The following is a 14,717-nucleotide window of genomic DNA, read 5'->3' as shown; positions in this document are numbered from 1 at the left end:
TGTTACTGTTTAATTTTTAAGCTAATTGAGATTTTATTAAATAACATAGTATGCATTATATTTTGAATGATTTTGAATTAATTTTTGAATAAAAAGGAAATATTTCTGCATACTCTACGTATTGAGTATATTAAGGAATCATATATTATAATTAAATTAATACTTTAACTAATACTTTTGAATACATTCTACATACATAAGTAATTAATTAATTCAGAAATATACTTATAGAAAATAACAACACATATTTTTCAGTAGTTTCTAACATAATTTATTTTTATTTGATTTAGAATATGAGACGTTTAAAATTAGTTTGGTAATCTAATTTAAAAAATACCATTGATTTCTTAAATCATTTTTATTTTTCCAAAATTTATAATATAAATGTTTGAGTCTCATAGTGTCACTGTTTATTTATATTTTCTTCAAATTACCAGATATATACAAATATCTCACTTGTGTAATAGATAATTAAAAAATCTTTTACAGTAATATAACGCATAATGTTATACGTTAATTATTAAAAGGCAAAAAATACAATTCCCTACAAAATAGGTCACTGGCGTCTGGAGAGGGAGGTAACACTTCAAATTGTAATATGGGACGAAAAGACAACGACCTCCCATGAAACACAAACATAATAACGCCAATCAGTTTATTTAATAACCCACGAAATTATTTAATAACAAAACTAAAAACAACAAAGAAACATTTGAATTGAGATCCTCATTTGTTTGGAACGTGGGTTAAAAAGTGACGAAACTTCACAGCTTAATTTCAGTGTAAATATATTATTAATAATAATATAATAATATCTGTTTATTTGTTCTTAATGTGTACAATCAGATGGAAGAGATCAGAGACAATGAGCGTGGAACAGAGGGGTCCTGGTTTCAATTCCCGGTGGGGACACATAAAAAAGTATCACGGTCTGGCGGGATACAGAAGGCTGATCACCTACTTGTCCGTAAAGAAAATCGATCAGTGAAATAGGTGTACATCATCTGACCCATACCCCACTTGGGGACACGGGATTTCACTATATTTTATTTTCAGTAGTTTATGTTTCCGCACTTGGATTGCAAATCGCTTAAATGTCAAACCCTGACCTATACAAGACAATTACTTTTTATTTAAAAGCAGGTGTATCAGGTATATCTGTCATATGTTTAAATAATATCGCTATTGAGATAAGGTCTCAGCGAATGTTAGCTAGGTCTAATTACCGCTAAATAGTGTTAGGCTGTAAACTCAAAAAAAAAAGAGATATTTTATTCAAGGTTAATCGTCCGCCCATATATTGAAACATTAAATTTTAATGTAGTTTATATTTTACAATTGGAAAAATGGAAAATAACAAAAAAAAAAACAAGGAAAAGTAGTTCAGTGAAACCGGAAATATATAAGTATATAAGACCATAGAATTGTGTAGGCAAAGTCCGAGACAGGTGATTTTACCTTCGATGTTTGACTAAAAACACTTCAGGAATATTTCGTGGTTCGTCGAAAGTCTTTTTATCATCACTTTAATCAACTTATAGAGGTAATTTTTATTTATCAAATCACCCGTACCTGTCGGATGGTGCCCCTATGTTGTTTTTATGAAATTTAATTTTGGGACATAAAATTATTATTAAAGAATATCATTGGGAAACACAGAGCTACAGGTGCATCTTAATCCACCGCCATAGTTTTGAAAACATTACATTTATTGAAAAGAACGCAATTAAAATAATAAATTTAGTGGGATAAGTTAATTTTAATTTGTACGGATTGTATGCTAGTGATCCCCGGTTTTGCCCGTGGTACATATTATACAGCAATTAGTAACCGTGACTGAAATCGACCCAAGAGTTACTGAGTTTAGCATGTTTAACAAACAACCTCTTTAGTTATACATGATTAGTACATATAATATTCGACGCCTGATAGCAATAATGAGCAAACATTGTGAGCCTCGTAGAGTCCAAAAATTCTTTCTCTTAAAACATTAAGGTAAATTAATGTGCATACCGATAACTAATAAACATTTGTTTTCTTATTTATATTATTGAATGTATCATACAGTTCTTCACATATATCACAAATTTTTCATAACACTCATTATTTTGTGAATAATAAATAAAAAATAAAATGATTGGAAAATTTGCTGACGTAAAATTTGTAATGTATTTCGGGGTTTAAGACCGGGCGAGCGTGCAGGAAATAAAATGGTTTTTCAATTTATCTGCGCATGTAGATAACATCGCCACTGCTTAAAACGGTGAAGGAAAATATCGTGAGGAAACCGGCATGTCCGAGAATCAAAAGATCGATGACATGTGACATCTCTGCCAACCTGCACTTGGCCAGCGTGGTGGAATATGGCCTGAACCCTCATAGAAGGCCTGTGTCCCAGCAGTGGGAACAGTATCATTAATAAAGTTATTATAATAAGTAGTTTATAAATATTTTATTACATTGTGGGAGTCGAGCACGCTTCGGCACGAATTGGGCCAGCTCGCACCGGGGAAGTACCACACCCCCACAGAAAACCGGCGTGAAATAGTGGCATGCCACTGTGTTTCGTACGGTGAGTGGGGGAGCCGGAGGCCCGTTTCCTTTTCCTCACCCGTCCTAGTCCATTCCTTCTTTCCAGTCGTTAATCCTTTCCTTTTCCCTTACCCCATAAAAGCGGGCAGCACATTCACAGAGGTACTACCTTTGCGAATGTTTATGGGCGATGGTGATCGCTTACCATCAGGCGAACCACCAGCTCAGCTGCCCGCTATGACATAAAAAAACAAAAAAAAAAAAAAGTATTCTTGTTACGTCTCACGATAATTATAACGAGGAACCAAATTATTTGTTGATTTATCAATTAATATTTATGCGGATTTAAATTCAATGAAACAAGTCTATAAATTAAACATTTTATTTAGCTACTTATAACTAATTATACTAATTCATTTAATTATAATTTCAGATAGGTCGGGAAGTCAATGAAAACAATGAATACTAAAATAAAAAAGAAACTGCATATATCTCAAACCAGTTATAAGTACATAAAAATATCACTAAGGGCCGATTTTTAAATGCTGGCCAATGAAGTGTTTCACAATATAATATGTCAAAAGACGGGCAAGTTGAATACATGTTTGAATTGGTTTTATTCGACGTGTAACTGAGGATTGAAAAGTTTACCCTAAATATAACAATAGAGTTTGATATACATGAATTATAATAGAGGATTATAGAACGCAATTTATTGATAATGAATATAATGAATATGATGAAATTCAAAGTTTGAAAGCTTGTAAGTTTTTATAATAGATATATTCAGAAAGCTGAATTATAAAACTCTTTCACCATTAGAAAGCTATTTCATATACGCTATATTTTTTTTTTTAGTTTTTTACCCTGAACTTCAATCAGCACTATTCAGGACGATGGCAAACAAAAGCGACGCAGTAGATACGAGTATAGTAGTTGTAGAAGATATTTTAAAGTTTCCTTTATTTAATCTAGACTTAATACTCTAAAGGTTCCAGGCATGCCAGCATAGTCCTCGTTAAATTTAACAGACGGCCTGCAAGCTTCATCGGTCTTTGCTGAGTTGATATCCCGTAAGTATTTTTTTAATTCTTCGCGAGACAATTCTTCCAGCCAGTCCTCTGAAATAATTATTAATTAATTTATTTGGTCAACCAACCTTCGTTTATAGACTAGAGTAGATTATTAATTGAACCAATTTGCAAAGGGACAGTATATAACAGAAATCAAGGGAATAATAATAATTTACGTTAAAAAAAAAACAATTTATCTACTTGATACTCCGTAACAGAGTACCTACTCTCTGTGAAATGTGATAATTAAAGCCAATTTTCCATACCAAATATCCGTTGCTATACTAAATTTCACACAATTGATCATCAGCTTTTGTGTGAAAGTAGATCAAGCATAATCTCAATATTTCCCGAAATGTTTAATGTTATAAATACGAGTGCAACACGTCTAATTTAATATAAAACATTATGTTACCGTGTATAGCTTTCAAAGATTTTTCATAGCCACCAAACTCCTCTGGCAGTATATCTTTTCCGATGATTTCGTGAAGATCTTCACAAGTTTTATGCACGTAGATGCGGCCACCTACTTTTGGTTTCAATATTTGTTTTAAAAGCACAATCAGACCATCTATGAACTTTGACGCTGTTATTAGGTGAATCCCTTTTATTTTCATACCGTAACCTTCCTGGAATTAAAAGATAATTTAATATTAATTACGGTGATTAAGAAATTCACTTGCCACTTGCTGATATCCTTAAAAAGTACAACACACAATCACACAATCTAACTTAGAGAGCTGGGGCCTTCAGTGTAGAAAGAGAGAGAAGTTCACAATGTCCTATTTGCCTCTTCACATGCAAGGTGAGCGCGGTTTAGTCACGCCGGTAAAGAGAGAGAGAGAGAGAGAGAGAGACAATGAACTACTTATAAGAGGACCACCTGTGAACTAGATTTTCTCCTTTTTCTTTTAAAATACTTACAAGATAAATTGTCAAAGCGTGTCTCAGGTCCATCGGATTTAGTTTGGTTAATAAATCCATCATATTTATGTCAGTAAAGTCCACAATTAGCCGGTAGCCAGTGACAATGTCGTGGGCTTTTATGTAATCACCGATCTGAAAATATATTTTTTATTAATATTTAAATACAGCTTGTTTATTTTTTGAAAAATGAAAATGTCGTATTGTTATCAAAAGAGTTTTATTATCCTAACATAATATTATTATAAATGTGAATATTTGTCTGGCTGTTATAGCTTCACACCTAAACAAATTTAATAAATTTTCTTTTAATTTTATATGAGGTAGGTAGTTTTTATCGCAAAATATAGGAGTTGGAATAAGGAGTTAACGTTTCTTTAAGTGTTAATTATTAAGAGACTAGATAGAACAGTTTGACATTTTGAAGGATAAATAACTAGTATACAAGTTTACGCGGGAAAAAAATATCCATGCTACCAGAAGATAAAAACAAACGTAAATTTACTATCAGTAGACAGTATTATCAGCATTATAGTTATGGGCAATAATAATATGAAAGTATGTACTATTTTGCGTGTTGACTGGTTAAAAAAATAATTAAATAAACAAGGTGTGTGTGCGATTCACACACGATAGAAGTGAAACTTCAATAAATCGACAAAAGAATGAGATGAATATATATAAAATGGTATGTATATTTCTGTCTCATTCTTTGCCGGCTTCATTCTACACATTTTTGTATTTGTGTCTCTTATCCGTCGTTTTTTCCGTTGCATCGGGTTTGAAATCACAACGATTCTAAAGAAGTTTCACTTCAAAAGTGTGTAGGTTAATTTAGGTTATTATATGGTGGATGGAGATGAATATCGCAATAAATGAAAATACCAATACTATTTCATAATAGAGTTTTGAAACGATAATTGAATTATGAAAATTCCAACATAGCTTTCAAACAAACTGCAAACTGGTGTAAAAATTGATACAAAATAGATCACTATTTATAATTTTTCACCAACATGTGAGAGAGCAGTGTGGCAACGCCGCCGTGTCGCTGTACAGCGCAGTGTCGGAAGAGTTAGTCATATTACAGTACCTTACTATTAAAACTATCTACAGTGTGTTTTGTCTTAAACCATGAAAACTAATTCTCTGTATAAACAATTTTTTTGGTAGAATCGAAACCGGATTATATGCATTTTCATATATTAGTTATTCTAATTGATCATTGCATATTTTCCTTAAAAACTAGATTATCGTCTCCACCCAGTAATTACATACTAAACGTTAGGGAAATCACTTCAGTATTTTTGCGTAAATAACATAAATCCATCCATAGAAGCTGGCGGTGTTGATGTTTTAACATTGCAAGTCTAATCAGTAATGAATAAATCGCGTAAAAAGTTCTTGAATATGTAAATGCTAGTTTTACGAACAACATTCGCAAAGAATCCAGCAAAATTTCAAATCAAATAATAATGTTGCCATAAAAACACTAAAGTTTCAAATTAATTAACATTAAAAAACAAATTTCTTTTACCAAATATCCATATCTGAAATAATTAGCTATCTGTGCTGAATCTGTTACATTTGTGTTGAGTTTCGATATAAATACTCTATAGTGCTCCTTTGTCAGATTTGGTAAGATTACCGGGGTTCTGTAATACAAAATAAATACATTTAAACACTGTTAAATATATTGCGTAATATCTATCCAGTTTAAACAACATCAATTTTATTTTAACCTTTGATACTTTATATTGGAAAAATGATATTTATATTTATTTCTTACTTATTAATATTTATAAGAATTTTTAAACAGATATATAACTCTAGACTGATAATGTACAAATAATATATTAAATTTAATACAACAACTTTCTTCCGGAACCTCGATAAACAGAACAAGGAAGTAAACTTAAAACAAAATTAATTTTATATAGACGGAACTTAAAAGAGATATTCCACTATTTAAGGACCATTTTCAAAAAATGTATAATTAATGCGTAATCACTTCCTTATTTATATTAATATATACGAAACAACGAACATGTGGTCTCATTATGTATATATATGTATCATTATAGGATCCAGAATTACAAAATTGATTAGACTTTTAAGCCAAGGCCATTCATAATCTTGTACAAATATCAATGACTCGTATGAAACCAGCTTTTACTCTTAACCTTTTTCGGTTGATGACGTCACCATCCCTATTACCTTTATTGCATAACAGGTTATTGCTTTTTGCACATTCTGTGCGAAATTATACAAGAGAAAGTATACTGAATTTATTTCAATTAGGTAAAACAAGGTACTTCACTCTGTTAAATTTCCCATACAGAATAATACTATATAATACATATACATACATACATGTGTTTCTTAAGACGTCATAAAAATTAAAAAATGGCAGCAAAACAATGGTGTTGGAGGTTTTTTTGAATAATTTCCCATGGTGCAATAATACGTTATAACAATGTACATTTTAGTGAAAAACCAATGTTGTTTTTTCGAACTTCCGATTAAAAGGGTACTTACGTCACTTCAAAAACATTTTTAAAGTCGTTTCTGACATCAATGACACCAAAGCACTGAGGCAATAACGTCCTCAATGTGCACATTCTATCTATGAATTGTTTCGCCTTCTCAATCGAGCCTTTTCCCTCCAAGATTGTTGAGCGCAGGTATCCATCAGCTGAAAATTTCGAAAATCATAACATTATGTACGTGATTGTTAAAATTTAAGGTTCAATTTCGGGTGTATTTCATTATAATAGAATCTTTTGGTTCACTTCATCAAAACGACACATACCGTTGGTTTTAATTAATGTAAACTTAACCGATAATTTTCTAGAAGTTTTGGCCAAAGTTCAACTACCTACATATATTCCGTTATAATTTTGTAGTTTCCTTAGCTTTATAACGGAGTGTAATATAATTTTATAACTACTTATTATATTTTGTTTATACTTGTGTACTTACTTAGGAGTTTGAGATTAATTAAGACAGCGTTTTTATTATGAACTGTGAGTATATTCTATGTCTGTTTATACAGACATCACACCACTATATTATTTACATCCACTATATTATTATAGTGGAATACGATAAATTAAATAAATGTATTAAAAAAAACGAACATTTTACTAGAAAAACAAATTTTCTATAAAAATTCTCTCAATCTCTTCGATCAAGCGTCACCGTGCATATTTAAAACTAGACGTTCGTCCCGGCTTCGCTGTTTTATACCAAGGGAACATTTAATCGGGATGGAAAGTGTATAGTCACTCACGTCAGCTCATACCCTGTCTGTATACCAAATATCATCAAAATCCGTTCAGTAGTTTCAGCGTGATTGATGGACAAACATCCAAACAAACGAACTTTCACATTCATAATATTAGAGTGATAAATATTTAAAAATTTTAGTGTTTTCATGAAAATTACAACACACAGTTTGCACAGGCAATATTCTGTGTATACTGTACAATTTCATTTTATCACCACAACTTGCATTTTATCATAATAAATGTATTTATAAGTAATTGATTTTGCAAGCACTAACTGACACTTATTTGCCAGAGCAACCGGGCTTTCTTCGTTATTATTTCGTTGCAACATCTTAGAACATTATATAACACTTAATAGCCCCTTGCTTATGTTTGAGACATCTAGAAGATAATTATTGCAATTATATTCATACAACACTCTGTCTTATGCTTTGTTTAACTGTGCAAGGTCTATAAAGCATTTCAATTTTAGTTTTATAGCATTCAAATGCTTTATAAATGAGAAATTTTGAAAGAATAGAAATATAACTATAAAGCTAGTCAAGTAGCAAAAATACTAAAACGCCTTCAAATTGTCAGAACAAATTTAATAAGGACCACACGGGCGACACCAGCATTTAAATAAAAAAAAAAGAATCGTTAATACCTGCTCACACAGTAAAAAATATGAATTATGAAACTAGCACAACAATATAGTCCCATTGATAGCCTTCTCCTTTGATTAAAGTTGGGAACAGGGAAAGAAAGTATGGTATAGGTCCAGTAGTAGTCAACAAAACAACAAACATACATTTATATATTATTGTTTATGTAAATTAAATATGCATTATATTCAAAATTATGGGAAACGAATCTCTTTATTTTATTGAGGAATCATCTCTTCATTTTGTCTCGACAAATAAGATTCTTACAAAAGAAACCTCAACCGATTAAATCGGATTATCCGTTTGGGAGGTACGGTGTCAATGGATACATTACAAACAAAAAATGTTAATACGGGTCGTTATTGATTGGGGTAGCGATATATTGTAAAGTAACATGCCCACTAGTATTTTCTTGTTTGATTTTACGCGAGTAATAGTAATAAATCGTGTTAAAGATCCCTTAAAAGTCTTTAATTTCTAAATAATATACTAACTTTTTTAAAATGTAAAAACAAAAAATATGACGTGTCTGTTTTGAATTACGAATTTATTCAAAGTTTTAATAATATGACGTGAATCATTTTAAAAAACTACGGCTTAATACATATATATTTTTTTTTGTTCATAAATTTTTATTATGTTAATAACTTTGTCTTCAGTTAAATTGTTAAAAAAGTGTTTGCATGTACAGCAGATTATAATAAAAAATAGCAATTTTTTATTATAATCTATCTACTAATATAACTATTTTGAGAATAAATATAATAAATTGAAACAGTACGTTCATAAGTCGAGCGAAAATACTAAAACAACAATAACAAAAAAGTCAAATCATCAAAAATTTGTTCATCTAGTCGTAAGAAAAACAAACCTTTTTTAAAGTTAGTTTAAAGGGGTTTGTATGATCGGTTAACAATTACTATTTGTTCATAAAGATTATTGCCGAATGCATGTATGCCCAATAAGTACCCCTATAGTAAAACGCATAAAAATACCTTGGAACCTCTAAAATATAAAATCAACATATATTCACAGCCCATTAAGTTGCTTAGCAACGGTAGAATCTTTCTAGAATGTTCTTATAATTTCAACAAATAAGGACGTTGCTAGGCAACTCATGAGATATTAGAGATCATTCAAATAGTTTAAAAGTTATATCTGAGATATTCAATTCGTAATTTTTTTTTTGCAATTAGAGTAACATTCTACATTACTATCGTAAATGCGAGTGTGTCTGTCTGTGTGTTACGCTTTCACGGATAACCGTTGGAACGATTTGGAAGACATCTCGAATGAAGTTGAAAACCCAAGGAAATGATATGAGGATCAAAGCTTTTGCCTTGGGTGAAACCGCGGGGCATAGCTAGTCATATTTATCATCACATCAACTTTTGAATTTCCCTAACAAATCGTTGACGCTTAGGATTTCGAATAGAGATAAAATTAATGATGTGTACATATTTAAATTTGCTTAAATCAATAGATTCGATCTTATAAATATTAACGAACTGCAAAACGGGTAAAATTTATAGGAAATAAAATTTTATAAAACTAAATCCACATATTATACATTTATGAATACAACTTTAATTATATTATACTCGTAAATACGCGTGGTGAACATTAGTAACTCGTCCAAAAATTTAAGCTATAAAGAATGTTTAAATTGCCTAAATATTAGACCGAATGTCATATACATATGAATTTTCTCATTAAACATAATCAAATTACTAAAAATTTAAACAGTTATTTTAGTATAATTTTTATTTTACTATTATGGCGTGTTTATTATTTGAACAGTAAATCTGATATTATTGCTAAATAGAACTTGTAACATGTAATTATTTTAGCAAGAACCGAAGGCATAATTTTCTTGATTTCTTCATTCAAAATGATAGTTACCTCACTCTATGATACAACACTTAAAATTACGATATTTTTATGAAAAAGGGTTCTCAAATTATTTATTATTATTTATTATTATTATACGACGACCGCTGTGATTCAAACATCGGGATATATCGAATTAATTGATTGCATAAAATTAATCGCATTTAATTAAAAAAAAAAACAATAAAATTATACTTACTGAAGTCAGTCCTTGTAAAATGCGGTTGTTTCTTAACCCACTCCCTCAATATTTTGATCGATTCCTCCATAGCTCCCGGCTTGTCCAAATTATATTCCTTAAGAATTACATCGGTCGAATCAGGACGGAGGTGCAACAAATTATTGTTGGGTTTGAACTGCATTTTTACGGATAATTACTTCTTAATAATATAACCTCTCGCTGCGAAGGCGTATTGTATACTGCTTGTAAACTACCGCGGTCTTAAACATCAAAATAAAACAGGTCAGGATTTTTGCGTACATTTCATTAATAAGGAAGCTACCACACATAAAGTAATATTATATTAAAACCGTAACAAAGAGATTTATATTACGCCCACACTGCACTTTAATTATTGTATTCATAATATTGCTGAGTGCGTAGTTGTACAATTTATGTAACTTTCCCATTGTAATAATAATTTTTGACGCAAGATATGCACTTGATTCAATATAATAAGAGTTATTATAGTATAAACGACCCTTTCCTTCAGGTAATGTTCAAGAAAAGGCAATGACGTTTTAAATACTTTAATAATAATCACATAATTAATAAACTTAAACGTATGTACGTATATACATACAGTATGCATGTATGAGCATAATGTTATGAAAATAGCTGTAGAACCAGGATAAAAATTTTAATTGAGTATGTATGATATTAAAGTATTCAAAACAAAATTGATATTAGAAAAATTAATATTTGGAGGCATTTGACGTTGCTTTTAATGGACTTTCGATGTTATTTAAAATATATACATCAGAATAAATTAGTATATGTTATATTATGTGTTATGTACTAAATGAAATATATTCGTCTGTTCTTATTTAACAATATTGAGCAAGGGTTCAGTAATGACGGTCATATTATTCGCACTAAAATAGCAGGTCATGCGTATGTTATTGAACTTTTCGGCTTTCGGCATGTCGCTTACCTCATGTTCAATTTGAGACATAATTTATGTTATCTGAATATCTATATAAAGAAAAAATGTTTCCAAATCTTACAAATAATAGGCTACTTCTAGTCGCTCTCGCCAGTTTGCCATAAAAGAGTCTGAAACTTAGTATTTTCTTGTGTTTGATTTTAGAAATTAAAAACTGTTTTTTACGTGGTCACGGGGAGATAGTCTCCGCGTGACCACGCTCGCTGTAGTGTTCGAAACGTCGGGTTAATAATATAATGAATAAATCGCGTTTAAAATCCGTTAAAAAGTTTTTAATTTCTAAATGAGTCTGATACTGTTAGTCGTGAGTTAGGCCTGTCGGTTTAAGAAACTTTGTGGTTTCACTGCATAATAACGTGGTTCTTGTAAGCATTCATTAATAACGATGTTAAATAATGCGTGTCCGTGTTGGTATTCTTTTTAAACGAAGTTTTTAAAGCGAAAGAGGTTCTCAATTTGAGTACGCAATTTTTTATTTGGTATTTCACTCGATTCAACGGATATGATAGGAAATAATTGGCATTTGGTTACATTTTTGAATTTGAAGTGTTTCATCCCAGGGTGGGCTTGGGGTGATATTGTCTTTTATTTATATTGGGGCTTGGGGCAGATGATATACATCTGTTTCAGTAATCAATTCTGTAATCATTCTGTTTCAATAATCAGGATATTCGTTATTAAATGTTATTAATTTACATGGTTTTAATAAACGAAGCTAAGTAACAATGAGATAAACATAATATCACAAATGTTCTTAGATTGATTACATCATACTCGAGATTAATAAAATTTTTAAGACGACCGCAAATGAAGACATTTGCGTAATAGATTTCGTTAAAATTATTTAAACGGTACAATCCTTATTGAACTGCAAACTTCTTTTATAAGGCAAAACCTACAAACTAATTGTTTTAAATCTAAAAATCTGTTGGTAATACCAAAAAACATTATTTTGGAGAGTTTATAACGATTGAGTTATTATACATAGTACAGCATTTTATTATCTGTGGCTAAACTAAATTCAAATAACCGCTCGAGTGGGCCTGGGCCACGACCTGTGTACCTAAATAAAAAAAAACAGCGTGAGACATCTACCGTCTAGTGTATGTATCGACATATGTATGGAGTTGTACAAACGTTTTGAGTAATATACCATGTGTTGACTATTACTCGTATATTTGTTAAGCCCGCTAAGTGTTTGACCGCTCCTTGGTGCAGTTATTAGCAAGCGTAGAACCGAAGTTCCTAGGTACGATATGTTGTGGGGATTCACAGGAAAAAATGTCTCGGTCTGGCAGGATACAAAAGGCTACTTGCCGTGTACATTTAGAGAATCAATTACTGAAACACATGTATATCATTTGCTCCAAGCCCCAAAAAAGCACAAGTCTACAATATATATATATATATATATATATATATATATATATATATATATATATATATATATATATATATAAGTCTAGCAATTATAAATGTGATAGTTTTACTTTTAACCGTTATACATACACTATAAACTGCTGTGACTAGTTCTTGTCGCACGAACGCAGGTCGTCGTACACCTTTATATCAATTGATGGAATCGTATAATAATAATTTTTAACATTTAGATATGTTCTTACTGTCATATGAAAAGTACAAAAAACTGTTATAGATGCCGTTCTACAGAATTCCAAATTTTTCTTTTCTTGTATTATTTTAATTATTGTTTTAATTTGCGAGCGTTCTATGTAACTTGAAACTCACACCATTTCAATATTTTTCGTATATATATGTGGATAATGTCATGGGTCATACATTTGTGAATTTTATTGTTTATACTTTTTTTTATTTTAATGTATAATGTTTTTGTCCCAAATACAGGACAATAAAACACAAACATAAATTTATACATTAATTGTATGTTGATTTATAGTATAATAATTGAGCGCAGAATTTATAACGAGGTATCATAATACCTATGATAGCAGATATATAATATATAGGCAATATAATTTACGAACATAACAGTTTTAATAAAGACTTAAAGACTTAAAGCTGTAAATGTAGCCAACATCCTTATAGTTTGAAACTTAAATATCACTTTATTAAATATCTTCATAATATACTCTGTAAAGAGGAATTGAGTAGGAAGAGAATACATACGTTCTGATAGCTTAATTTTATTGTTCTGGTGTAGATAAATCTTGTGTAGTTTAAATTATGTCAAACGAAAACCTGGTCACGCACTTAAATTATGACCTTGGAGTTTTTATCAGTCTATTATATGAAACATTAAAATATATATAGAACACTATTTTGAATTATGTATTATTAAATTTTTATAATGTTTACGTAAATAGACAGAACTAGGTAAAGCCCAATTTCCCTAATAACCTAATTTTGTATATTGGATGTATCAATATTATGACAAGGAACATTTCTAGCTATATTAATTGTTCTATATTTTGGAAATTTAAAGAACCCTAAGTCTGTATCCCGTTGGAATATCGGGATAAAAAGCTACCTATGCGTTAATCGAGTTGACTAGCTATCTACGTACTAAATTTCATTGCAATCGGATCAGCAGTTTTTGCGTGAAATAGTAATAAACATACATACACATACATGCATCCTCAGAAACTTTCGCATTTATAATACTAGTAGGATAAGATATGTAACTCTGTGCTTGATCATATTGCATGAATTGACTCTATGCGGGTTAATGCTTTATAGCTAGAAAAATCGAAAGTTGAAAAGTTTGTTTGTTTGTTTGAACGCGCTAAACTCAGGAGCAACGATTTGTAAAAATAATCACCCTTGGATATCGATACGTGATTCCTGAATGCTTTAGTATCTACCACATGGGAAGCCGGGGCAGATCAATTATATAACATCATCCACCTTATAGTAATGCTGCCAAGAATTCTCGCATAACTTTTCCATTAATCAAGAGTGTGCTAAATATGCGCATATTAAATAAATAAATAAAAAATAAACAGGTCTTCGTATATATCTCATTTCTAGTTATACCATAAGAGAAAGAGGACGACAAATAACGAAATATAAAGACAAAATATAAGAAATATATAGATATTTCTTATATTTTTTCCAAACTCAACTGGTCTTGGTAATAATTCTTTTCAACAAAATAGGTCACTCACGGTTCAAGAGGGGAGGATAGATATTCTAACATAATACTAAATGACAATAAGTTTT

General features: G+C 30.5%; 1 protein-coding gene across 1 annotated transcript; it reads right to left on the bottom strand.

Annotated features, from left to right (window-relative positions):
- Positions 1-3,033: 3,033 nt before the first annotated feature.
- Positions 3,034-10,802, bottom strand: LOC119833611 (clavesin-1-like). Its single transcript, XM_038357706.1, has 6 exons — positions 10,553-10,802; positions 7,068-7,224; positions 6,067-6,184; positions 4,530-4,664; positions 4,021-4,234; positions 3,034-3,653 (listed from the first exon to the last, which is right to left on the bottom strand). The coding sequence occupies exons 1-6, from the start codon at positions 10,713-10,715 to the stop codon at positions 3,499-3,501; spliced, it is 942 nt and encodes a 313-aa protein (XP_038213634.1). The 5' UTR covers positions 10,716-10,802; the 3' UTR covers positions 3,034-3,498.
- Between the last annotated feature and the right edge of the window lie 3,915 nt (positions 10,803-14,717).

Source organism: Zerene cesonia, chromosome 2 (genome assembly GCF_012273895.1).
Source record: "Zerene cesonia ecotype Mississippi chromosome 2, Zerene_cesonia_1.1, whole genome shotgun sequence".
Lineage (NCBI taxonomy): Eukaryota > Metazoa > Arthropoda > Insecta > Lepidoptera > Pieridae > Zerene > Zerene cesonia.
The sequence above is the reverse complement of the archived record's forward strand: the minus strand, read 5'-3'. Positions and strand labels throughout refer to the sequence as shown.